The sequence below is a fragment of the Mauremys mutica genome, chromosome 3 (genome assembly GCF_020497125.1).
Source record: "Mauremys mutica isolate MM-2020 ecotype Southern chromosome 3, ASM2049712v1, whole genome shotgun sequence".
NCBI classification, from domain to species: Eukaryota; Metazoa; Chordata; order Testudines; family Geoemydidae; genus Mauremys; species Mauremys mutica.
In genome coordinates, this window is record NC_059074.1 from 105,392,904 (window position 1) to 105,419,698 (window position 26,795).

At 43.1% G+C, this 26,795-nt stretch overlaps 1 protein-coding gene across 4 annotated transcripts in view; it reads left to right on the plus strand.

Moving 5' to 3' along the window:
* ARFGEF3 (ARFGEF family member 3) overlaps positions 1-4,661 on the plus strand; it is a 119,835-nt gene extending 115,174 nt beyond the window's left edge. For 3 of the 4 annotated variants that reach the window (XM_045010877.1, XM_045010878.1, XM_045010879.1), the window contains one exon: positions 912-1,659. In XM_045010877.1, coding sequence (XP_044866812.1) covers positions 912-1,103 — 192 coding nt within the window. In that variant the 3' untranslated portion in view covers positions 1,104-1,659. Of the gene's footprint in view, positions 1-911; positions 1,660-2,170 lie in introns of those variants that run through there. The other variant, XR_006578229.1, reaches the window with a different exon arrangement.
* The last annotated feature ends 22,134 nt before the right edge of the window (positions 4,662-26,795 follow it).

Here is a 26,795-nt window from a genome sequence, read left to right on the forward strand (position 1 = left end):
AAGAGGAGACTGTTCTCTCCAGAAAGTGCGAGTAATTTCTGTCTTCAATGGGATTTACTTATACACTGTATGTGGAGATTTCCCCCTGGAAATTGCTTCACCTCAAAAAAAACAAAGCACTTTGCATCTCCCTCTAAGCATGTGCACTGAGTGCCAGGGCCACAGAGCAACAGCTGATGCAATACCTAGGCACCTTCCACCAATCTTCCTTGCTGCTACATGAGCTTATTAGGGACAGAAAAGGCCACCCAGGTCATCTCTCCTCTCCCACCCCAGAAGATCATGAGGATCTGGGCCTTGCCATTTAGAACCAAGTTCCAGACTCCATGACAGTTGCCAATTTTTAGGTGCCCAGAGGCACAGTTGCAAGGGCTTCCTTCCTCTCCATTACAACCTGACCCTAACCAGATGAAAGTATAGTTTGTAGTGCTCTTTCTTTAAGAGTCTGCAGTCTCAGTTCAGTGAGGAGAGGGCCCCGTTCATCCTAATCCCTTATTCAAATCTCCTATGACTGTTCCCTTTGCAAAACACTGCAAAGATGAAGATGCTTATGTCCATCGTACTTTGAATTTAAAGGAATAAGTGTGTCCCTCACTGAATTCTTTTTCCCTTGGGAAAGAGAAGCAGGGCCCCAGACTTTATTTAAGAATAACAACAAAAATGAAGTGGATTCTAATAGAATGCAAGGTTTGGAAGAATCTGCTTTTAAGATGTAGTGATGGGATTGAGACAAAGAGCCTGAGTCTCATGTCCGTTACATCAGTCATACCCCAGTGTATCTCCATTGACTACTTCTGATTTACACTGGTGCCAGTGGTAGCAAATTGAAACCCATAGTGTGCTGTGGCTATTTATGTGGCTCTCTTCTGATTCTGTACAGCAAAGAATTTTTTTTTCTAATTTTGTTTTAGGCATGGACCAACATGGTGCTGACAGTTCTCAACCAGATTCAGACCCTGCCTGACCAAACATTCACAGCCCTCCAGCCAGCTGTGTTCCCCTGCATCAGTCAGCTGACTTGTCACGTGACCGATATCCGTGTCCGTCAGGCTGTGAGAGAATGGCTCGGAAGAGTGGGAAGGATCTATGATATCATTGTATAAAGGAAACATGTTTCATTAGCAAGGGGAGAAGGAATCAAAGGCTTTTACAGGTATACAAACATAATGCTGTTACTGAAAGTAACTGGTACAGAGCTACACCTGCAATGCATATTTGTGGTGGTAAATTCTGAAACAGCAAGCTCTCCAACATGTCCTCTACCCACTTAAGATTGTATGTTTGTCATTCTCACCCCAACAAAGGAAGTGCTACACTTCACATTCAGTAGCATGACATAACACCAAGAGATGAATCTGAAAATTGCTGGTAAATCAGGCTGGTACATAAAGGCTTAGTACATTTCATAGTGGGTATTTTCATCTGTGAAAGTTAGATTGTGTATGAATGCAATTCTGCAGGGAGGAAAGGAGAAGAAATAATCAAAATCTTCCTGTCTGCAGTTGGGATAAGAGCAACTGTGTTCACCTAATATGGGTATCTCAGATGATACCTATAATTCCCAAGATTTAGGACCAAAATTATCAGCCTAGCCTTACCTGGTGGTTGGTTGTTTGCGGTACTCTTACATTTTAGTTTCATGTGGAAAATTTATCTGGGGAAAAAAGTCACCATAAAGATCACCAAAAAAAATATTATTGACCTCACTGCTTAGTAGTCATTAAAATGTACATTCTATGCAGAGGCTTTAAGCCTGGGGTGTTGTGAGACTGCTTTCTGTTGCACCTCAGGAAGATCCCAGCTGTAAACCAGTCACAGGAGAGTCACCTCTGGGTAGGAGAGGCCTCTGTAGCATAGAAATAGGTCCTTTTTGCTGCTAACATATGGGGCATGGCTTGAAGAAAGGTGGAATTGCCAGGGCTCCTCTTCATCCCACAATCAGCCACATATACTACACCACCCTCTCCACTAATCCACATTTCAGATACTATTATATGCATAACTCTCACTGTGGAAGTTCTTCTGTGAAGCTAGTGAAGAATATGCACTAGTGAGCTAAATTGCAGCCTGGCCAAGAGAATTGTGGCAAACACCTAGCATTTAACCAGACACGATGGAAATCTACTATACATCAGAGTCCTATGCATAAATTGGCTTTATGTTTTCACAGGAGAAGGCATTCTCATGTGTACAGCCTGTCCGCTGTAGCTCGCTAGGATCCCCACCATTTGCAGCTATATTTATCCCCACTGCCAGTACCACTTGTCCAATTTGACTCATATGAACAAGATCTGGCAGTGCTACTCTTCAGTTGGCCAGAGGAAGCCAGTGGTGGACTGAGTTCCCTGCTCCCTCATGCTCCCAGCTGGTGCAGAGTTGACCAGCACACAGTCTGTGCGTGTATTTGGTGTAAAACAAACAAAACCAAAATCTTCATTTCAAAAGATGAACCTCAGCTAACAAGAAAATGCTCATTCTGCAAGGAATTCCATGCGAGTGGAACACCATGTGGGTGCAGGGTTTCTCCTGTGCTGATCTCCTAAGTTTCTGATAGAATCTCAGTGCTTTGGCATACTCTGGGGGAAGAAAAGACTTCAAACAGACAGGATATTTCCAGTAAGTTTGAATTGCTGGCTGATAAATAACCAGGGTAGGTGTAATGGAGGGTCATCTCTGTGTGTGGAATCTTAACACAGTCCCTCTGCCAGATGGACAATGTCCACCTGGTGCTCCTTTCATAAGTAGCCCCTGATTGATCGTACTTTTGGTTGTTCCTCTATTGTACTTAAATCTCTACAAGTCTATATGTAAAATTGTTAAAATGTACCTCTACATCTTAAGCCTGTCTATACAGCCCATGGCAGCAAGTCTCAGAGCCTAGTTTGACACTCAGGCTATGCTATGGTGCTAAAAACAACCATGTAGATGTTGTAGCTCAGGCTTTGAACCTCACTCCCCTCTTTAGGCTTCAGAGCCCAAGCAGCTATGCATCAATTTTAGTGCTGTAGCATGAGCTCTCTAGTGCATATTCGCGGTGTATCACCTGTTGCCACAAGAGTTTCACCCAATCACACCAGACCTGAAATGAGCCCATACATACATTGTATTTAGGGTTGCCAACCCTCCAGGATTGGCCTGGAGTCTCCCAGAATCTACATAAATCTCCCGTGACTATTGAAAGCAAGCCAGGAGCTTAATAGGCTAATTTAAGAAAATGACATTACCTCATTGGGGGCAGGGGGAGATCTCCAGTCAGCATTGGCAACCCTAGTTGTATTGCTTAAATGTGTCTTTTAGACAGCTGTTGAAAATGCACATCTATCTAATTGCCAAAAAAAAAATTGATTGGGTTTCATCTGTTATTTGTTAAATTTTGTGCACACACCTGTACCCAGCATACAACTGCGTTAATACATTCTGTGGTGTCAGCTCTCACATACCAGTCTGGAGCATGTGGTGTTGTTTTTTTCCCTTCTCTTGACAGCATAGTGGGAAATTAAGGCCAAAATATATGATTAAGTTAAATTAGAGATCTGACATTAACAGAAGAAAATAACTTAAAATCAGCTGCATGAGCCATGTGACAATTGCAGCATATTCTGTACAACTTGACTCTTAATGGCAGCTGAGTCTGCACCATCCCCGTGCCCTGTTCCAACCTGGCTGCAATATGTGGGCACAGTGGCAGCATCCATACAGATGCAATCTTAGGGCAATATTCTTTCCTCTGAACTAGTTCCTGTGCATTGCTCAGGCAGCATGTGACCATTGCTTGCTAGCTGTGCATTCCTTGACAGAGGATCTCTAAGCTTGCATGAAATGAGAACAAATGACTTCTGCTCCAGCCACCCTCCCCACCCCACTATTGGGTTTATTTTGGCAGGGATAGAGTACAGTTATCTGCTGGCATGTGGTTCCCCAGCATCCTCTTGCCTCACACTGGGGCAGATAGGCACACATAGGGAGCTGTAACTGGCTCCCTCACTCCCACCATCCCCATGACTACAGTAGGGCAGGAACTGGTTTGCCCATCTCATGAGAATTTGAGCTTTTAAAAAAGTCTAAATTGCAAAACTTTTCACTAACCAAAAAAATGGACCTATTTTTGCTTTGACTTCAACGTGGTTGGCTGGTTTGTTCTATAAATTGACTGTTTAAAAATTCAAGTTATTCAGACCTGAAAAATTGAACTTTTTTTGAGACATTTTTTTAAAAACAAAGACATTGACACACACAATTATTTTCCCAGAAACACTTTTGGCCTTAATCTCAATGAATGGGCATTTTTGTATGAAAAATGTTTAATTGAAAAAATTCCTGATCAGCCCTAGCCCCTACCCACCTGCAAAGTTCTGCTCATAATAAAAGAGAGAGAGGCGTCCTTCATTTTTTACTTTTGTTGTATGAAGCCAAACTCCTGCATCTAATTGGCTACATCACTACTTTAAGCTTTTTTTTTTTAATGCAACAATATAAAGTGCCCACTCTCCCCACCAGTGCTTAAGGTTTTAAGAGGCCATTAACAAGTGGGTGTACAATATTGCTGGCATTTAAAAAAAATTAAAATTAGGGATTTTTTTTCTTGCAACTACTGTTAAAAGGGTATGTCTAGCCCACTACGACAGGTCTTTAAAACAGGCCCAGTCTAACTGCCTCACTTTGATGTTTTAACATTTTATGTAAACAACAACAAAACCACAAGCATGATGATTTCATGAATAATTTGTGTAGAACGCTTGATGAGGCACAATGAACTCCAGGGAAAAGCAAACTCATAGGGGCTAATTCTCAGTTATGCTAAGGCCCAGTTAGGTTTATATAGGGAAGAAATGCCCCCCCCCAACTGTAGCCCCTCTGGAACCTCTCCAACCAATGTAGAGGTGATGTAACAGCTCTCCCCCTATCCTCCTCTCAGCCCTCTGGTGTGAGGGGAAGGGGCAGGATCAGGGACATGTCTGGATAGCACAGTGCTATGGCCACTTTCTGCTTTGCAAGGCCTGATGGAACAGAGTGCAAGTTAGAGCACGGTTGAGGATTTTTTTTATACCAGGGCTTCAGCATGCTGCTGCAAAACCCTAAAATCTGGGGAGTATAAAAGTGGTTTAAAGCTACCGTTACCCTTCCCCCCGCACTTCCAATCCAAGTAACAGAGGGCTTTTCCACACAGCAAGTTAGTGCACAGAAAGCCAGGATGTGAGTCTACACCACATACCAGCTTGCTACGCTGTCTGTGTTTTTCCTATCTGCTTGCAAGCCAGGGTGTGATGCTACAGCCCTCACTGCTTACAGTAAATTGTATGATTAAATATAGAGAGAGAAGGTGGGTGAGGTACACCTCTACCTTGCTATAACGCTGTCCTTTGGAGCCAAAAAAAGCTTACCACATTATAGGTGAAACCGCATTATATCGAACTTGCTTTCATCTGCTGGAGTTTGCAGCCCTGCCCCCCTAGGCACTGCTTTACCACATTATATCCAAATTCATGTTATATCGGACCATGTTATATCAGGGTAGAGGTGTAATTTCTTATATTTATAAAAGTTAAGATACCTCATCCACATTGTCTCTCCAGTATCCCGGGCCCAACGCAGCTGCAACACTGCACACAACACTGAGTAAATAGTCCGTCCTGAATCATGGACCTTTTGTTCCAAAATTAAAGCAAAGGGATGTCATAAGTTTAATTTTTGTTAGTATTGACATAAGTAACAGATACTGTAGTAATTGAAAGATTAGAGAAAAAGATTTATATTGCTTGAGACTCTGCATTTGATAGCACTTTATGTGTTTGAGGGGAAGGAATAGCTCAGTGGTTTGAGTATTGGCCTACTAAACCCAGAGTTGTGAGTTCAATCCTTGAGGGGGGGCCACTTAGGAATCAGGGGCAAAGTCAGTACTTGGTCCTGCTAGTGAAGGTAGGGGCTGGACTCGCTGACCTTTCAGGGTCCCTTCCAGCTCTATGAGATTGGTATATCTCCATATATTATAATGTATAACTGTTTCACCTATTGTTGGTGTCACTCTTTCACAAAGTAACAGGAGAAAAAAGACATTTTAAAAAATAGCAAAAACTTCAACAACTGGCTGATAGAATCTGAGGCAGTTGTAGTACTTGAAATCTAGTCAGTTTTTTAAAAAAGGAGTTAAAGGTGGTGAAAGCTTAAAGAAACTCTTGTGGAAAATGCAAGGTCTTGGCTTTAGGAAAAGAACTGTATACTAATCAGGTAGTGGTAAAACTGATGAGTGTGGGTGCACATTCATTCATGGAGCAGACACGGTTGGATTTCCACTTAAGAAATACAGTGTCCTCTTTCACACACACACACACACACACGCGTCCTACAGAAATCATTAAAATTTATATTTCAAGCCCTGCTAGCATAGTAGTGTGAGGTGATGGGAGCATATTACTAGTTTAATTGGAGAATTTGTAACAGCCTTTAAAGTCAGCCTGGTTTACAATGCATTACACACACACACACACACACACACACACACAAAATTCTTCCTAGCTCTGGGTTAAAGACTGGATTCTTCACCTGACTTGCTTCTGTGTTTCTTATTTCCATTTTCTATGTCACACATTTGTGTTTGTTTTTAATTGGAAAGAAGACAATGAATGTACAAGTTCTGTCAGCTTCTGAACCCTTGTAAATAATCTGCAGTAAATTATAAAGTGTTTTCTCCATCATTTTGTCAGTGAAAGAAACTGCTCCTGTACTCTAAGATGCCATGAATCCGTGTTGTTCTTTTTTCCTGTTTTGAAGGTGATTTTAAATTTAAATATGCAATGTTTTTATAAGGCCATCCTGTCAAGGTGGAGCTTTTAAGGGAACATTTTTCAAGTGTTGCATGGCAGTCCTGAGTATTGTTTGTTAATGAGATTTAATTTGTGGAACTCCCTCGTCACGTTTAAAATGTACCCCCTTCTTTTTGTTTAACACGCCAACAACTAAAAGCTCAGAGCCCCTCCTCAGATTATTCTGCCCCTTCAACAAAACAAATTTGAGATTCCAAATTCAGCTTTGGAAATCATGGGCTGTACCCAGGGATCCAAACTGAACAAAAATAGCCTACACTGGAGAACTGTACCACTGCCACCTGTACTGGTGCAGTGGATCCACCAGGGTTAACCTGTTTCAGATGTAGTATGTCATCACTGTACTACTGCATTGTGAGCTCTCTTTGATAAAACTAGGCACAGCTCATGGAGGGTCCACAAGATAGGAACCCTAGTGAGACATAGCCCTTTATGCACACCTCCTTAAGCATGCAGGAGAGAAATCTGTTACTGTGCCCTTCAGATTTGTATCTCCTTAAGGCATTTAGGACTCAATCCTGCCCTACTGAAGTCTGAAGGGAGCAAGATCAGACCCTTATCCTGCTTACCTTTTCAGGTTCTCAGGAGATCGAAAAAGCTTTTACAAAACCTCAGGATGTACACAGGCTCTTTTTCTAGTGCATCTCCTGAGGTACGCATGAACCCCTGCAAACAAAATCCTTCAGGTTTAGGACAGTCCTAGTTTTGTGTTTAGTCGCCTGATCATATAAGCCTAAGTTATAACTATCCTGCCCATGTGTTCTGGGTGAAACAGAGGAACGTTAACATTCCCATGACCTTGAAGAATTACAGATATCTACAATGTATGCTAATGATTTGTTCGGGAGATACCATTACTCGGTTTGGAATTTTTCTATACAATTTCATTCCTTCCCTTGCCCATACTGTTGAGTGTGTGAGAACGAGCCTACTCTTGAGTGGCCCATTTGAACATTCTATTTGGTAAAATCATTTAGGTGAGGCCATACATGTGTTGCTAACTAATCACATGCCATAAGTAGATGATTTTGGTTTTTCTCATTTGGAATGTGAGGGTTCCCCCACTCCCACCCCAGTTTTCAGAAACTCTTTGGATTTTAAAGGAATGAGTACTGGCACTCACTTTTTTTACTAATAAATGCAAAAGAGGCCAAGATAACATAGCGTACAAGCACAATGTTTTATTTTGTGTAATATAAATAATAGCACCAGGCTGCAAAGGATCCATTTTTTCCCCCACATCCCCTGCATTCCTTACAGCTCATGAGGCTACAGCATAGGATTACTTTAGCAACCATGATTGGCAACACACCAGCACAACCCCAATATATTGCATATGTGCATTGACCAGATCACCATCTCCCCATCCTGTGCTCCCTCCAGTTCATTTTAATTAATACCTCAGCTTGGAACACGCACTTTCCCAGGCTCATTTCTCAGCACAGTCAGTGTCCTAATGTACCAGACAAACAGGCAGGAGCTTTGGCCATAAAAATACAAATAAAGGAGTGCTGCAAAGTTCTGCTTCTGTAATGTCTGCATGTAAAAAAATATATATTTATATTCAGAGGTTCAGGCTAAAAGTTTTAGGGGAAATCTACATCTTTTTAGAAGTCTGTGGCATTGCACTAGCATAAAACTAGAGTGAATCAGGGTATGAGATCAGACCTCTAAACTAGCCTTCATTTTAGACCCAAATTTACTATTTGGTGTTCTCTCTTTTTTGCTGTCGTGAAGACTTGAGCATCAGAACCACTGAGTCAAGTAACAGTTTTAGAGATTGGGATAAGTTTCTTAGCAAAAATAGCATCATCATAGGAAAGTTCTTGCACTCTTCCCATATTTCCTCTCTCTTTAGCTTAGCCCATATTTGGGAGAGTCAGAGAAACCACCATGATTCAACAAGAAGTGACTGAAATGAATGACCGTTGTGCTGGTAGGATGGTGTAGGCGATTAGCTTTGAGCAGGGAATGAACCCAAATGGCTATGACCGCTTAGAGCCTAGATGTCCGGCAAACACACCATTCTACACATACAGCGAAGAGGAGAAGGACATAGAGAACTGCAGCAGCAGCCTTCACTGGTACTGCAAGACCATGTACTGTACAATGAGGCTTACAGTTGTCACAGCAGATTGCTTCATGGCCCTTGGGACCTGTGGCAAGTATCCAGTATCTTCTTGCAGTTCCCCTAATTGTGTTTGTTTGCAACATATAATGCTATAACAAACTAAACCCCTCCCCCCCCCAAGGAATTGAAAATGAAGCCAAAAGGGAGTTGACACGCCATTTGTCCTCTTAAAATTATGCCAAAGATCTAACTCTTTCCTGTTTGAAAGTGACCATGAGATTTAACTACAATATTCCCACAGTGATGGCTGCCCTAACAAACAAGCATTTTACTACAACAAACACTAATCCCAGGACTTCACCTTCATGGTCATATGTTCATGAGGAGCCTCTGATAATTTTCCAGAGACTTTAACTGGCCTTGTCAAGGGAGTTAATACATTTGGTTTACATTCTATACAGTTCACAGATAGTTATCTACACCCTGATTCTCAAAAGGTAATTAGACAGTCTCTAAGTACCTTAAGGATCTGGGCCCTAATGCTCATCTAGCTGTGATGCCCAGCTATTTTGTCTCCTATCTTTCTTTGTGCCCTTTAGACAAGAAACACTGCCTTATACCTGCTGTGCTCTTCTGTGCCGCTACGTTTGTTTGGTTATGATGTGTCCATTGCCCAACAGGTCACTGTAAACTAGCTTGCAAAATGTATTTTGTGTATATTTTATTCAAACTGAATTCTGAAAGGAAAATATTTTAAAACAAATGATAAACAAACTGTATTTATGTTGCTTGTGTTGTAGAATAAAGAAGCAAATGCAAAAAAAAAAAAGTATCCTAATTCTGTTTTTGTTAGGCCAGTATCATACAATCCTTTCACAGTTCAAGCTGCTCAAAAAATAGGGACACTTTTTCACAGTGGCTGCTACCAGACTTGTCAACTAGCCCTAGTGTTGGTCAACAAACTAAAAAACATTTTATACATTGTCGACATTTCTCCCATCCCCTCATTTAAAAAAAAAAATTGCTTAAATTCAAAATATTTTAACCAGCTCCAAATACAATGAATTGTTGTACTAGTGTAATGAGTGTGCGGCCTCTGGTTTTGGGCACAGTACAAAGAAGCAATTACATTAACACAGACCTGGACCCCACAGTCTTTGTTCACATCCAACTCCTATTGCACTCAACAAGTGTTTTGGAATCTAAAGCAAGGCAGGATCTGTCCCCTTGCTGTGTATAACAGACCCTTACTTCCACTGGGCTTTTGGGCAAAGAGAAGAGTATTACTGCAGATTACAAAGGAATAAAATGTGGGCATTATGTCTTAATAATCTGATGCCACTTTCGGCAAAAAGTAGGGGGCGTTAAAACCCAACATCAGGGTCCAATTCCATTCTGGCTAATTACATTTTGCTGCCTAAAACGCTCCCATAACTCCAATTAGATTATCTTCATTTCCTCCTAAATAGTGTTGCTGGACCAGAATGGCCATTGGGTAAATCAACATAGGAGGTGCAGTAGCTCCTTTCTCTGTCTCTACAAGGCCTGTCTTCTCTGGTGCACCATGCACGGCCGTAGCATGACGCTTGGTTTAGACCAGTGTCTGTAAAGTGCATTGCAGACATAACATGGAAAGTATCAGGTTTCTTTCAGTTGCACAGAGGATATTTTGTTCTTCCTCTGTGTATTGGCGTAAATTCCAACCGTTTGTCAGCAAAGTGGCTGTGATAAATATTTAATAGGTAGGGGGTTTTAATCTCAAGCGCTGTGTCCTTCAGCAGAGTCAGTGACCTCATACACCAGACAGAAAAAAAAAATACAAACTTAATGCATTGCTTTGGCTTTCATTAATTGACCGGTGAACAAAACTTCCCATTATCTCATGCATATGAAACTACTTTACCTAATCCTTTCATCAACTGTACAGACGTTCTCTTTTATTTATAGTTGCCTGATTTAGCAACATGACAGCCACTGTACCATACACCACCTATTTTGGCCAATTGTGCAAACAGTTCTGTCATCCACTAGTCATCCCCCCCCCGTATATTCTATAATTTTAGTTTTCATTTAGTTCTGGGAGATGCAAATGTAGGCGTTGAACATGAGAGGTGGTGTTCTCAGTTTCCAGAATTGAAAGCAAATCTATTTTGGAGCATTCCTAGCTGCACACTTGCATCCTGATTTGTGAGCAGAAGAGAAATGGATCCCACTTTTTACAACCCACTTGCACTGAGGATAGTTCTCAGATCAAGATGCAGGGGTAAACACCTTCCTTTCATAGCGATTGCCAGTTTCTTCCATCCGTATTCCAGCCACCTTTGCGGATTCACTCTCTTGCGATGCTCCTCAGCATGGCTTCGAAACAGAACAACGCTCCGTGTGGGTAACGTTGGCATGGGAAGCCGGCCCAAGGCTGGAGGAGAAGAGGCTGTGCTGACCTTTCGGGCATGAACATCCAGGGCATGAACTGGGGGCCATGCCGTTCCGCTTGGTCAGGTAAATCTGCTTCTTGTAATATTTTGAATTTCCATAGAACCGTCGCTCCTCATGCAAATCTATAGCATGCCGCAGAGGAAGTAACTACAGGAATAGAGAATTAAGGCATTTCCCTCAATTGCAAAGCTCCTCAGGTGCCCCAGGGCAGAACTTCCGCAAGCACACCTTAGGAGGCTGCAAAAGGGCTCCTTCCTTGTGCACACACGATACAGTCCCTTGCAGACAGAAACCCTCTTTGGGCCTTCCTCATGTTCAAAATAGCTTTGGAGGTGAACCATTTGCACCATGCACAGGCCACAGTAGTGCCTGCTATACCCCCTTTGAATATTACAAGTTCCAGAGGGACTGAAACAGTAGTTTAGTGCTTGCCATAAGGAATCCAATTTTAATAAGCTCAGTGTGCACCTGCACAGATCCCTAGCAAGCCCTTCCCCAGAGCAGGGGTTCTCAACATTTTTCTCAGCTCCCCCCCAACATGCTATATAAACTCCCCAGCCCATTTGTGCCACAACAATTGGGCCAGCGTTAGGGGGTAGCAAGCAAGGCAATTGACTGGGGCCCCATACCACTGGGGCCCCCACAAAGCTTAGTTCAGCTTCAGCTCCAGGTGGCGGGGCTCAGGGCCCCGGACTTCAGCCCCAGGTGGTGGGGCTTCAGCTTTCTGGCCTGGGCCCCTCAGCTACATACTTTATCCAAAGCCCATGGAAATCTTTCCATTGGTTTCACTGGGCTCTTTTAGGAGTTTCAATTTAAAACAAAGCTAATGTGCAGGTTCAGCATGTGACTGCAACTGCTCAGAAACAAGTCAAATTTAAATCCATATCCTATGAAACAAGAAGGGCCCTTCTCAAGGAAGGAGTGTTCCATGCCCAGTTTCACTTTGCAATCCCCAGGCTGTTAAAAAACAAAAAAAATGCTATACATTTTTTTTTGCTAGAATGGGGGACATGTGTTTTGTCCCCACTCTCACTACATTCAAGCAGCTGAACCATTTTCTTTCTCACACTTCCATGAAGAGTGCAATACAATGGCGTTCATCCTAAACTGTAAAGGGTGTAATTCAATTAGAACGCCCTAATGCATTATCCTCATGCTGTGAGCTGAAGTATTATGAGACTACAATAGCAGTTATTACTTAGGACTGTAACTTTTGGATTAATCAGACAAACAGGAAAGGGGCATGAGAGCAACTCAAGATCATAGGCCCTGAGCTCAAAACATCCAGCTTCTCCTTGTGGAGCTCAAAACAAGAGTCAGAGTCATCCCTGAAAGGACCATCTACAGCCGTCTGAGAACAGCCAGAGATTCAGTTACATTCCCTCCCTCCCCTCAAACACAAATCCAAAGAAAATAAAGTGGGTATGGGTGAGAGGGCCAAGAGCTTCTGGCACTTTGTGCTGGATCCTGAAAACAGGAGCAGAGATTTGGAGGATGGTTTTATTTCAAGTGCATTCCATGAGAAAGGTTCCTTTTTGTGAAGAACACAGTACTGAGATACAAAAAAGTAGTCCATTTCCTTTAGCTCTACGTTTTTATAATCCACCAGGAAACTATTTGTTGCTGGGAACGTACTTCTAATATCACAGAACATCCATGTCCAATATATATTTTTAAAAGTTCCTAATTTTCAGCATCCTTCCAGCAGTGTGACTACAAAATCTGTCTGAGCACCAATGGGAATTTACGCACAGAAGTCAAATCCAGGTGCTGGGTGCAAAATTAATTAGTTTGTGCAGGGACTGTCTTTTACTAAACAGCTATACCAGGAGTGGCCAACCTGTGGCTTCAGAGCCACATGTGGCTCTTCAGAAGTTAATATGCGGCTCCTTGTATAGGCACCGACTCCGGGGCTGAAGCTACAGGAGCCAACTTTCCAATGTGCCGGGGGGTGCTCACTGCTCAATCCCTGGCTCTGCCACAGGCCCTGCCCCCACTCCACCCCTTCCCATCCCCTCCCCCAAGTTTGCCGTGCCCTTGCCACACACCCCCCCGGAGTCCCCTCCATGCCACCAAACAGCTGATCAGGAGGTGGGGGAGGGAGAGGGAGGCACTGATCGGCAGGGCTGCAGGTGGATGGGAGGCACAGTGGGGTGGGGGGGGACTGATGAGGGGCTGCTAACGTATTACTGTGGCTCTTTGGCAATGTACATTGGTAAATTCTGGCTCCTTCTCAGGCTCAGGATGGCCACTCCTGGGCTATACACACAATGGGACCCCAGTCGAGTTGGGCCTGCTACATGCTACTTTGATGCAAATGATAATTATGCATGCAATTAATCAACCGGGGCCATAAACATGGGGTTTTGCACCTGCACAAGTTTTGCTGGCTGCCACAGCCCTAGTTGAGCTGCCCCTGCTAGACACTCACCAGGCAGCTGTGTTTGGGTCCCACCATGCACATGTGCTCTTAAGCTTCCCTTGGCTTGGGTAAGTTCTATAACCAGCCCTTTTCTTAGCCTCTCTGGCACACTCCCTGGGCAGAGATGCTCTGTTACCCATTCAAAGAAATGGAACCACATGCCCTACATCCGAAGGACCAGTGCTGACCTCCCAAGATACCCCAGTTACTTAAGTTCATCCTTTCCCACTCATTTCCAGTAGCCTAACAATGGGCAGTGTTGACTATTCAGTAGTAGCAGCTAGTGTAGGTAGAGGATAATACAGAAGGGAATACACTACTCCAGGGGTAGGCAACCTATGGCACGGGTGCCGACGGCAGCACGCGAGCGGATTTTCAGTGGCACTCACACTGCCCGGGTCCTGGCCACCAGTCCAGGAGACTCTGCATTTTAATTTAATTTTAAATGAAGCTGCTTAAACATTTTTAAAAGCCTTATTTACTTTACATACAACAATAGTTTAGTTATATATTAAAGAAAGAGACCTTCTAAAAATGTTAAAATGTAATACTGGCACGCGAAACCTTAAATTACAGTGAATAAATGAAGACTCAGCACAGCACTTCTGAAAGGTTGCCAACCCCTGCACTACTCCAAGCTATTGACTGAAATACCATATATAATGTAGCATTGAATAGCGTGATATTGGCTATGAAGAAAACTCTTGCTTAGTCCATCTGAACACTTAGCATTTGTCTACATGGGACACAGTCCAGTCTCTGGGGGGGGGAAAAATTGTAGAGCACTATAAGATGTTGCACTCTAACTGCCCCATATAGACTCAGACTCTAAGGACAGAAAGGACCATCGTGATCATCTAGTCTGACCTCCTGCACATTGCAGGCCACCGCACCTCACCCACCCACTCCTATAATAAACCCATAACCTCTGGCTGAGTTACTGAAGGCCTGAAATCATGATTTAAAAGACTTCAAGTTACAGAGAATCCACCATTTATCCTAGTTTAATCCTGCAAGTGATCCCATGCCCCATGCTGCAGAGGAAGGCAAACTAAAAGGTAACTAGGTGAACCTGCATTAGGTACCTTTTAGTTCATGCCAGTGGAGTCTACATGGGGCAGTTACTTGTGTCTATACTGCAGCTGGGAGCAAGTCTTGCACTAGTAGGGCTCAAGCTAGCAAACTCAAAATAGCAATGTGGACATTCTTGCTCAGGCAGAAGCTTGGTCTCTCAAACCCACCCAAACTCCTAGGCTTCATAGCCTGACCCGAAATGTACACATTGCTATTTGTCCATTATTCTGTGCAATTTTTAATCTTCAGAACAAGTGTTTCACTGTTTTGTTCTTTTGCTTTAATCAGGAGGGGAGGTGAAGTCTCTAAAACACATCACAGTTGACCTACATAACATGCTAAATTAAAAATCAACCTTAAATGTAACCATACAAATATATACAAGAAAGTTAGTATGAACAAATAGATTTTGATAGCCTTCCTCAACCAAGGAATCTCCTTAGTTTGCCATAAATGTCTTCTTTAAGAAATGGCTGTTATGGAAATGAATGATCTATGTTAGCAAAAAGACAATTTGCAAACTTGCTATTTCCAGGGCAAAAGGGCCTCCACGTCCAACAACTTGAATTAAAATACCAAAATGGAAAGCAAATAGAGAGAGTCAAGCAGTGTTAACATAAATATTTCCCCAAACAAGAAACACTACCAGCTTTCTTGGCAGGTTTTTGATTAGTTGTTATTTTGCTAGACAATAGAGGTTTCTAAATATTGTTGTTTATAAAAGTAAAACAAAGTACAGAAGGAAGTGGAGAAAACATTCATAAGAGTTCTGTGGTGAATTTTCAGATTAATTCGTTGTGAAATAATGATGAGTTCTTTCCAAATCCACAGTTTTAGACGCTCTACCTGATGACCTTATGGTGCTGCTACCTCATCTATTCAGTAATGACCTAGTGTTACTCTACTGATTTGGAAAAATAAGAGTGAAAGAGAAGATGAAGGCTTTGGAGCCAGCCCTGTAATACCTATTCAAAATGTGATGGGAACATAAAAGGACTGAGCAGTGATCCACCTCACCGAGTCTAAAATGCATTGATGATATTTCCAGAATGAACCCAAGTAAATAAATTACTGCCCATAGGATCAATGAGACAAAGGTGACCAGAGGAAGAAGATCAAAATGGCTTCAAGCCTGGACAATCAGTGAGGATATCAACTCTCATAGAAAGTGAAGGAGGACAAGAGGGAAATCATTTTATAAAACAAACTGCACATATCCCGTATAGGGGAGAGAAAGGTGACAAAGGTTTTCGGTCTCAAAATGTTCCACACAGCAATGTAATTAATCCCCTCATGGGAAAAATATGAGTATTGGATTCCTGGATTGAATTACGATGGGCTCCACTGAAAAAGCCGTGGAGTTTGAGCACACTGATATATCTAACTGTTCATGTACAGTCCCAGCTGCTCTGGTGTTCATCAGAGCGGATCTTACATCTCTCTTGCATACATTACCTTTTCTTTTAAAAGAACACTAAATAATTAAATACCTTCATATAGGCTCTTGTGGCCAGCTCGAAACTCCAGAGATCAAAGATTATTACTTTGCAAAGCCGACCATGAAAAAAGAAAAGAAGGTGCAGGTTGAAATTTAGCTTGCCTAATTATTTTTCTAGATACTCTTTCAATCAAATCTTCTTCATCCTTTTTTTTGGAAAGAAGGGGGGAGGGAAATTCTGCACAACATATAGTTTGCTATAGATTCTTTTGTGTTTCTCCTAGATTAAGCTCACTGAGTTCCAAGACAACACATGCTTTCAGGAGAGCAAGCATCCTTGTTGATGGACATTATCCTTTCTACCTCGGAGACTGACACCTGAAACCAAATGCATCCAAAGATTTGAAAAACAGCAGCAGGAAGTAATTGAAAACCAGCAAGCCCTGGTTCTGCCCCTTCAGGCAACTCCACTCTGGGCGCACCAAGCCTCAAGCAGTTCCCTCCATGCCACATCCTGCCATGCGGCCTGGGAAGGAATAACAGCATTCCTACACCACAGCCAGTATCCAGGAGCCAGAGATACCCCCTAAATCCCCTGACAGCTCCAGTGAATCAAACTGTGGGGAAAAATGGCAACAGCAGCCTAAGACATATCTACATTAATGCCGCTACCAGTGGAGCTATGCCAGGAGTAGTACACCAGTGAGAGACTAAGAAATATCTAGCAGCAACAAGGCCAGGGAGTGGCTAATCCTGTTGCAAGTTACTTCATCACTTGCAGGTATCTCAGTTGAGTAAGAAAACTGTCCCAATTAAGCAGCAGTCCTTGCCTTGAAGTAATTTTATATTTAATTTCATTCCTCGTAAAAGTGCTAATTAAGCAGGTGCTGATTATGTAGGGTGCATATGAAAACATCTGTTCAACGCACAATGGCAGTCAAAAAAGCTAACAATGTTAGGAACCATTAGGAAAGGGATAGATAAGACAGTAAACATCATAGTGCTACTATATAAATCCATGGTACGCCTACACCTTGCATACTACATGCAGTTCTGGCTGCCCCATCTAAAAAAAAAAAAGATATATTAGAATTGGAAAAGGTACAGAGAAGGGAAACAAAAATGATTAAGGGTATGGAACAGCTTCCATATGAGGAGAGACTTTTTTTTAAAAGACTGATAGTTGTCTCTTTTCCAAGCTGAGCAAAGGGGGGATATGATGGAGGTCAACAAAAATCATGACTGGTGTGGAGAGAGTGAATAAGGAAGTGTTATTTACCCCTTCACAGAACACAAGAACAGGGGTCACCCAATAGGGAGCAGATTTAAAATAAATAAAAGGAAGTATTTCTTCACACAATGCACAGTCAACCAGTGGAACTCGTTGTCAGGGGGTATTGTGAAGGCCAAAAGTATAAGTTCATAAACGGCTATTAGCTAAGATGATCAGGAATGCATCCCCATGCTCTGGGTGTCCCTAATCTCTGACTATCAGAAACTGGGAGTGGATTACAAAGGATGGATCAGTTAATAAACTGGCCTGCGTTGTTCACTCCCTCTGAAGCACCTGGCATTGACCGTTGTCTGAAGACAGGATACTGAGCTAGATGGACCATTGGTTTGACCCAGTATGGCCATTCTTACAACAAGTGCAACCTTCTCATGGAGAGTATGTTTGGGATCATCTGATTGCAGCAGATATTTCCCAATGTCATTCTTTTGTGATGGTAGATGGAATGTTGGATTTTGGAATAGCGATCAGCAAACTTGATAGAACTATGTATGTTACATATGAAAGAACTGTTAAAATCACTCATTCTGCTTCTCACCAATGCAGGATTTTTTCCATATAAATCATAGGCCTGGAAGGGACCTCAAGAGATCTTCTAGTCCAGTCCACTGCATTCAAGGCAGGCCTAAATATTATCTAGAACATTTAATAGGATATATTTGCTAATGTCGTCCCCCCCCCCAAGTGTCTAGTCTTACAGATCCCAGGGTAAGAGTCTCCACAGCTTTCCTGAGGAGATTATTCCATAACTTAATACATCTCTCTATCAAGCCCTCATTCTGATATTCAGCCTAAATTTTCCCTCTCAAAAAACACATCTTGTTATATTTCTGTGTATCATAGTAAATAATCCCTCTCTCTCTCTGGTGTTTACACCCTTCAAATAGTTGTGGTTTGTAATTATTCCCCTACACCCACACCTAAATCACCACTTAAACATGTATTAACAACACTTAATCTTATATTCTCACCTCCACACCCAGCAGAAACCAGGAAATTACATAAGCATGTGATTATTTTTTTAAGAACCCATTTTTTTTTAAATTATCTAGAAGATGAATGTTGTATTTTATCCAATTACCATTTACCTCTATATACTTAACTACTTTCTCTTTTAAAATTTGTTCCAAGACCTTGCATACAACTGAGGTCAAATCAACAGGCCTATTGTTTCCCAGCTCACTTTCCCCCCGCCTTTCTTAAAAATAGAAACTATATTAGCAATTCTCTAACCATAGTGTACGACCCCTGAGTTTACAGATTTATTAAAAATCTTTGCTATTGGGTTTGCAATTTCACGTGCCAGTTCCTTTAACATTCTTGGACAAAAATTATCTGGGCCCCCTGATTTAGTCCCATTAAACTGTTAAAAATTACCACATCTGCAGTGGAAGTCAATCTCCATATTCTCGTTTCTGTTAGCCACCCTGCCACTACCCAAAGTTCTTTGTTAGCCTCATTAATAACTGAGGCAAAGTATTTGTTTAGGTCAGGAGTTCTCAAACTGGGGGTCGTGACCCCTCAGAGGGTCGTGAGGTTATTACAGGGGGGGGGCATGATCTGTCAGCCTCCACCCCAAACCCCGCTTTGCCTCCAGCATTATAATGGTGTTAAATATATAACAAGTGTTTTTAATTTATAAGGGGGGGGGGTCATGCTCAGAGGTTTGCTATGTGAAAGGGGTCACCAGTACAAAAGTTTGAGAGCCCCTGGTTTAGGTGTTGGACCATGCCTAGACTATCTTTAATCTCCACCTCATCCTCAGTGCTTAGCAGTCCCACTTCTTCTTTCCTTGATTTTTTTTATTTACACAGCTATAGAACCTTTTACTATTGGTTTTAATTTCCTTTTGCAAGGTCCAACTCTGCTTGGCTCTTTGCTGTTCTTACTTTATCCCTACAGTTTCTGACCTCTAAGAGGTAACTTTCCTTGCTGATCCATCCCATCTTCCATTCCTTGTAGGTCTTCTGCTTTCTCTTAATGACCTGTTTGAGATGCTTGATTATCCAGTTTGGTCTGCAACCCTTCCCTATGAATTTTTTCCCCTTGCTTGGTACGTAGGCTTCAGATAGTTTTGGCAGCTTTGACTTAAAGTAATTCCAAGCCTCTCAACATTCAGATCTTTGAGTTCTTCAGTACAGTCCACTTCCCTAACTAATTCCCTTAATTTTTTAAGTGTGCCTTTTTGAAATCAAGGAACAGTACACACAGTGTGAGCTTGAGTCAGGGTGATGTTCCAGCTCTGAGTCTGCTAAATTAAATCAACAGGAGAATTCCCAGGAGCCCGTTGGTGAATGCTTTGTTAAATAATGCAGATTTCAATTAAAAAACTTTCATCTGGATTCAGTAATCCATGGATTTAGTATAACTTTCTTACTTTTTAGAAAGAAAGTGTCTTCTAGGGGACTGAGCACAGGACTGGGAACCAAGGCCTTTTGATTTCCAATTCCTACTTCTGACATTGGTTGTCTCTGTGGCCTGGGACTTTAGTTTCCTCTTACTTGCAATAATAATTAATAGTTAAAAACTATCTACCTCATAAGAGTTTTGTGATGGCTGTATCTAAAGCCCTTTGGGAAAAAAGCATTACAATACATATTGTAGAGACTGCTAAAATGGAGTACAAATACTGGGGGCAGGGGAGGAGCTTTGATCATATTGCTGAAAGATTCTTTAAAAACAAGACAACCCTTCATTCATGTCAGTGATTTAGATGAGGAGATTTGTCATATTGACAGGTTCTCATTCTGCTATGTGTGGGGTTATCCCATACCTTACTTCTCAGCTCTGCTGGTTGAAAGGGGAGAGAGAAAATTGAGGGGTGGGGCGGGGGGGAGTAAAAGCATCCCATCATTTCCTACCCATCCCCAGTTCAGGCACTGCTAATCTTAGGGAAACGTGCTTATTTTAGTAGTCATCACTGTTTAAATTCATAGCCATTATTACTACTACATGTATATAAGGATCAATACGTTAGGTATATTTACTGTATGAGTGTATTTTGGATACTCCATCTGACAGCTTCTCAAACACTGCTCATCTCTTTAACAAGAGAAATAAGATCATGCAGACCAAATATCATCACATGAATGACACCACAGAGGATATAGCAGTCTACAGAATTCTGTGAAAGAGTACTAGAAAAAGTCAATATATACACATATCTGCTGGTTTGGAATCACATTCCAGTCTCCAGAGACTAGTAGAGGAACTTATTAAACCATTATCGTCAGGCATTTTCTAAGCTTCTTGAAGAATTGGGCTAGTTTCAGATGACTGAAAGTGCAGATTTGTTTCCAGTCTTTAAACAGGGGAAAAAAAAGAGAGCTCTCTTGACTCTCTACGTCCAACCAAGTCCCTAATCAAGTAATGAGGCAACTCTTCTCCTTTAGCACCTAGAAGATGGAGATATTAAGAGCAATAAGTAGCATGAGACCAACAACAAGTAAAGCATGAAGACATGATAAAGCTAGGAAGACATGATCAGGTTTCATTGATCCAATTTACTGAATCAGCAGTGAAAGTTAAGACAGAGTGGATATCGTACTTGGCCTTCGCTAAAGCATGAGACACTGCCTCACAAAATTCTATTAGAAAAATTAAATCAAATAGACTTGAACAATAGTACGGTTAAATGGATTCAAAACCAATCAACGATTGTCGGCAAAGCAGAATCATAGATGGCAATGACTGCACTTAGTTTGTCTCAATTGTTTTAGCGAGGTCATGCAATGGTCATTGTTGGATCCTACTTTGTTAAATGTTGTCATTAACGATCTTGGAAAAGGAAATATAAATGCACATTAACTACATCTACGCACAATACAAACTGAAGGGGAATTGCAGACACATGAGAGTCAAGAGAGAAAATACAAATGGATCGAAAGAGATTAGAGAAATGGCAGGAATTAAAGTGAGATTCAACCTGGAAAAATGCAATCTAATACAACAAAGAGAAAAGAATACAAAAACACAGCTATGTAACAGGACGGAGATGCTTGGAAAGCCGTATTGCTGAGAAAGGCCTGGATCTAGGGGCTAGAAAATGAATAATAAGTTTGCAGTTATGAAGAGCTGACCTCACAACTTGTGTGTCCAAATCAGTAGTGTTGGAAAGGAGCATCTGTGAATTGTCCCCATGTTGATCAGTTAGAAAAATTGGGCCTAAAAATGTACCTTAATTGTTAGCTCAACTGCAAGAAGTATGTAAAAGTTCATAAGATGTTACACATGGGCGACAGGTGGAGCTCCCCTTCGGGGAGGCTCCCTTCCTAGCAGGGCCGGCTCCAGACCCCAGCGCGGCAAGCACGCGCGTGGGGCGGCCCTTTCCCGGGGGGGCGGCAGGCTGGGCCGGTGGACCTGCCGCACTCATGCCTGCGGGAGGTCCACCGGAACCCCGGGACGACCGGACCTGCCGCAGGCATGACTGCGGAGGGGGCGCTCATCCCGCGGCTCCAGTGGACCTCCCGCAGGCATGACTGCGGCAGCTCAAGCGGAGCCACCGGACCTGCGAACCGTCCGCAGCTGCGGGAGGTCCAGCCGAGCCGCGCGACCAGCAGACCCTCCGCAGTCATGCCCGCGGGAGGTCCGCTGCTCCCGCGGCTCCAGGGCGCCTCCCGCGCATGACTGCTTGGGGCGGCCAAAAAGGTAGAGCCGCCCCTGCTTCCTAGGGTTGCCAATTTTGGTTGGATGTATTCCTGGAGGTTTCATCACATGACATAATCTTTCATTAAAGATTAATCTTTAATGCCTGGAAACTCCAGGACAATCCTGGAGGGTTGGTAACCCTCTCTCTTCCACCTGTGGGCCCCACCACCGGAGCTTTGAGGTCCCCCCACTCTGCAGCCAGAGGATCCTGGAGCCAGCTGGAGCCCCCCCAAGCCATGCCATGGGAATAGCTCTTGTTTCTCCTCTTCTAGAAGAGCCTGAGATTTTTATATGTGCCATGCAGGTTATGAGAAGGTGGTATGTGTTACTCAGCTGGAGTCCAGAGAGATTACTGATGAACCCAGGAAGCTGAATAGTAGATACCGCCACTTTAGCCACCCTAGAACCTGCATGAGGCATAATAATAAGCAAAAACTTCCTCCGCCCAACCCGCAACCAGCGTCCGGCAGCTGCGCCAGGGCAGACTTAGCCTACTATGGCCTATTATATCCACCGCCCACGATGTTACAATAACTTACAACAACAAATGTTGATGGGAAAAAGTAGGAAAGGGAGACAAAGAGTGAATTAGTCTAAACAAAAAGGCCTACTGATGTAACTTAAGGACTGTGTTAAGATCATGCTTGGTAAACAAGAAAATGTGGGGTCAGAAACTAGGCCTAATTGGTGGACAAAATAACAAGGGGATGTGCTATTCCACCCATCACTCCCTTTTTGGGTCCTTAAAGAAAAAAAGACGTTGGAGTGAACATAGGGAAGAGTAGATGGAGGCTACTGAAACAAGCTTCACCATCATTGCTGCCACCCCACCATCTCCTGGGGCCCCCCAGACCTTCTTCATCCTCATCCTTAGAGATGTCCTGACCAAACAAGGTCAGAGAGAAGGAATGAGATGATATTGCCACCTCTGCCAACTGACTCCCAACTACCACGTGGGATGAAAAGGCTTATACTTTAACAACAACAGCTCCTGCCCATCTCAGCTAACCTCTTTTCCTCACAAGGAGAGTCATTGCCATCTTTGATACCATCCAAGAGCCTGTCAAACAAGCGGGGAAGGGGAGGGGGGGGGGGAATAATTTCCTTCTAAAACCTCTCTCCTGCTAAAGGGAAGGGGAACAAGGGATGCTGTTAAAATGAAATCCGTATTGAGTACATTTCAAATGCTTTTACTGTTTTTCCTTCTTCTCTTTATCGTTAAAGAAAGTTTAATGGGATTTTTAATGGTGTGTTTACCGTGGTACTAAGCAGATTGCATAACAAACCCCCGAACTTGTTGAGTGCTGCACAGTGACTGGGTTATGTTAACACCTTTAACCCATGTATTCCACCTGAATTAATAGAACAGATTTCACTCTGCAAAGGAGAGATTGTGGCAGGAGGTGGGTTTTTCAGCCTTCATTCCTGCTGCCAAAGAGGATGAAATCTGGATTGATGATGAGCTTAACTCATCCAGGTCTTTCTGCTGGAGGAGATGATCTGAACAGGTCCTGCGTGGATGAGTTAGTACAGTCACTTGGGGTAAGTCTACACCACAATAAAAAGCCTGAAAAACGAGTCTCAGAGCATGGGTCAGCTGATCCGAGGTCATGGAGCTCGGGCAGAAGGGGCTAAGAATAGCTATGTAGACATTTGAGTTCAGGCTGGAACCTGGGCTCTGAGAACCTTTCCCCCTTGGAGGGGTCTCAGAGCCCAGGCTCCAGCCTGAACATCTATACTGCAGTTTTTTAACCTCACTCTACAAGCCCCATGAGCCTGAAGCAGTTGACCCAAGCCAACCACAGGTCTTATTGCAGTGTAGACATACCTTTGAATGCTTGTATCTAAGGCCAGCCTTGGAGCGATATACAGAGTTATGAGTGAGGGCACGTAATACAAAAATGGTGAACTTCAGAACCTTAGAAAAAACAGATGTCCTCTAATAATGGACAAGTCTCAGAAGATTCAGCACTTTAGTGTGGATACTCATCTGAACTGTATGAAACATTTATATTATATTCAGAGTAATGGAAAGAAACTGGCAAAGGAAAACAAACAATCTGTATTCGGTAGGGACCACTTCAAATTCAATATTTGTCACACCTCAATATTTGTCTATAGTAACATGTTATCCACCTCTGTTTCTTTAGGATCTTCTAAGCACAGAGACACTGCAATTCTTGCAGTTGTTAGAAGTGGTGAATACAGTATTGAATTTTTAAATGGTCCCCAACTGATTCAGAGAGTCATCTGCATTTAACATCTGTATTAGAAATTCTATTGAATTAGCTTCTCTCTGTGATCCAGAAAGGGTTTTAGTTCAGAAGGTCAGAATTCAACTTTACTGTTAATTGTTTAACCTTTAAACCTTAGGTTTAATTGCTAGTAACAACATGGTATGCATGTCTGGACTTCTATAAAATGCATAAAAATAGGTAGAGAGGAGACACTTTTATGATCCATTTAGCTATCAACTTTTGTAAATCCAAAAAAATCTCAACAATCAGTCCCAAAAACATATAGGGAAAGGAGCCGCAAAGAACTTTGATTCTGACTGGAGTGGAGCTTTGTAGATTAATTCATTTACTTTAACATATTCCTCATGTTTCCAAGAGGTTTTGAAGAAATAGCTTTATCTAGCTAAGCATTTCTAATGCACTTGTCCCCGTAAAAATAAACTCTCTACACATAAATTATGAACCATCAGTTCTTCCACTATCACTATGGGGTCAAACTCCCTAGATGCTTTTGAAAATCCCACTAGACACCTAGCTCAATCTCTAGGCACCTACATACCTTGAAAAATCTGGCCCTCAGTGACTGTCTTTCAGGAGGAAAGCTGCTAGACTTGCTTTCCAGATTTTTTATGGGGGAAGGCCTTTGTAAAGCAATGAGACAAACATCCAAAAGCTGGCTAGAATCAGGTTCTGCCTCATCTCAGGTGGTAGGAAACACAAGAAATGCCAGTGAAGCTTGATCATCAGAAAAATCATCAAAGGATTAGTCACGTAATTCTTATACATAGTCAGTTACAGGGCTGCTGCTAGTAGGTCAGCTTTCTGTACCAGATATGGACTGGCTACAGGGCTTCCATCATGGAGAGAGAGAGAGAGACAGAGAGAGGTGTTCTCTCTGAGATACTTTACGGCACTGTTACCAGCTCAGGTACAGTATGTTACATATAGCATGACCTAGGGACAGTGGTGCAAGTAGATTTTAACTCTTACTGGTACAGTACTGACCCCTTGACCCCTCCTCACAAAAAATGTTCCATGACTAGAGCCCTGCACGGATAGAAATTTATACCCGTGGATGTGAATAGCCACAGATAGAAATCTGTATCCGCTGAACCACAAGGCTCTCCTGGGAAGCGCAGCAGCAAAAGGAGCAGAACGTGGGGCTGCCGCTCCCAGGAGCCAGCACCAGGGGCGGCTCTAGCCATTTCGCCGCCCCAAGCACGGCGGCACGCCGCGGGGGGCGCTCTGCCAGTCGCCAGTCCCACGGCTCCAGTGGACCTCCTGCAGACGTGCCTGCGGATGCTCCACTGAAGCCGCAGGACCAGCAGACCCTCCACAAGGACACCTGCGGGAGGTCCGCCGGAGCCGCCTGCCGCCCTCCCGGCGACCGGCAGAGCGCCCCCCGCAGCATGCTGCCCCAAGCATGCACTTGGCGTGCTGGGGCCTGGAGCCACCCCTGGCCAGCACCCCATGTGGGCAGCTCCTCTGGTGTGACTGTTCTGCCCCCAGCCCTTCCACGTAGCTGTGTCTCCTGTCTGGAGTCTGTACAGCCCTGCCGGAGGACAGGGCTGGGGGTGGTACAGCTGCACCAGAGGAGCTGCTGGCATGGGGCACTGGCTCCTGGGAGCAGCAGTCCCAAGTTCTCCTCCTTTCGCCGCCGCAGTTCCCGGGAGAGCCCTGTGGCTCAGCGGATACAGATTTATATTCGTGGATATCTGCATCCGCGGGTATAAATTCATATCCGTGCAGGGCTCTATAATTCATTCTTGAAAAATGTGACTTTCCAGTATGGTGTGGCAGCAATAAATGTCTTAATGGTACGGCGTACCTGACCATACTGGCTTACTTGCACCACTGCCTAGGGTGGGAACTTATAATACCATTTTAGCATCCCATCACAGGGCCTGCCGACAGAAAGCAGGGAATGGCTGGGAGTCACTCTTCACCCTTGAAAGTCAGAGGAGATAAGATGGAATACGATACAGTAGAGAATAGGGACTCAAGAGACCTAAGCTCTATTCCCAGCCCTACCACTGACATGCTGTGTAACCTACGTTGCCCCTCCACCTTTTGTCTTGCTTATTGATGTTGTAAGCTCTTTGGGCCAGGGACATTTCTTATTATGTGCTTGCATAGCCTAGCACAGTGGGGCCCTCATCTCAGCTGAGGACTCAAGGCACTACTGTAATACAAATGGATGGCTGTGACACACAATATAAGGTCTGTGTCAAAGTTGCTTTCTGCAGAGTCTAAGAGTGGAGCAAAGATGCTGTATTTACATTTTGTATGCTTTAATGATAGGTTTTATTTTCTAGGCAAGATTTCCAGTTATTAATTTAGTAATGTCATTAATAAATA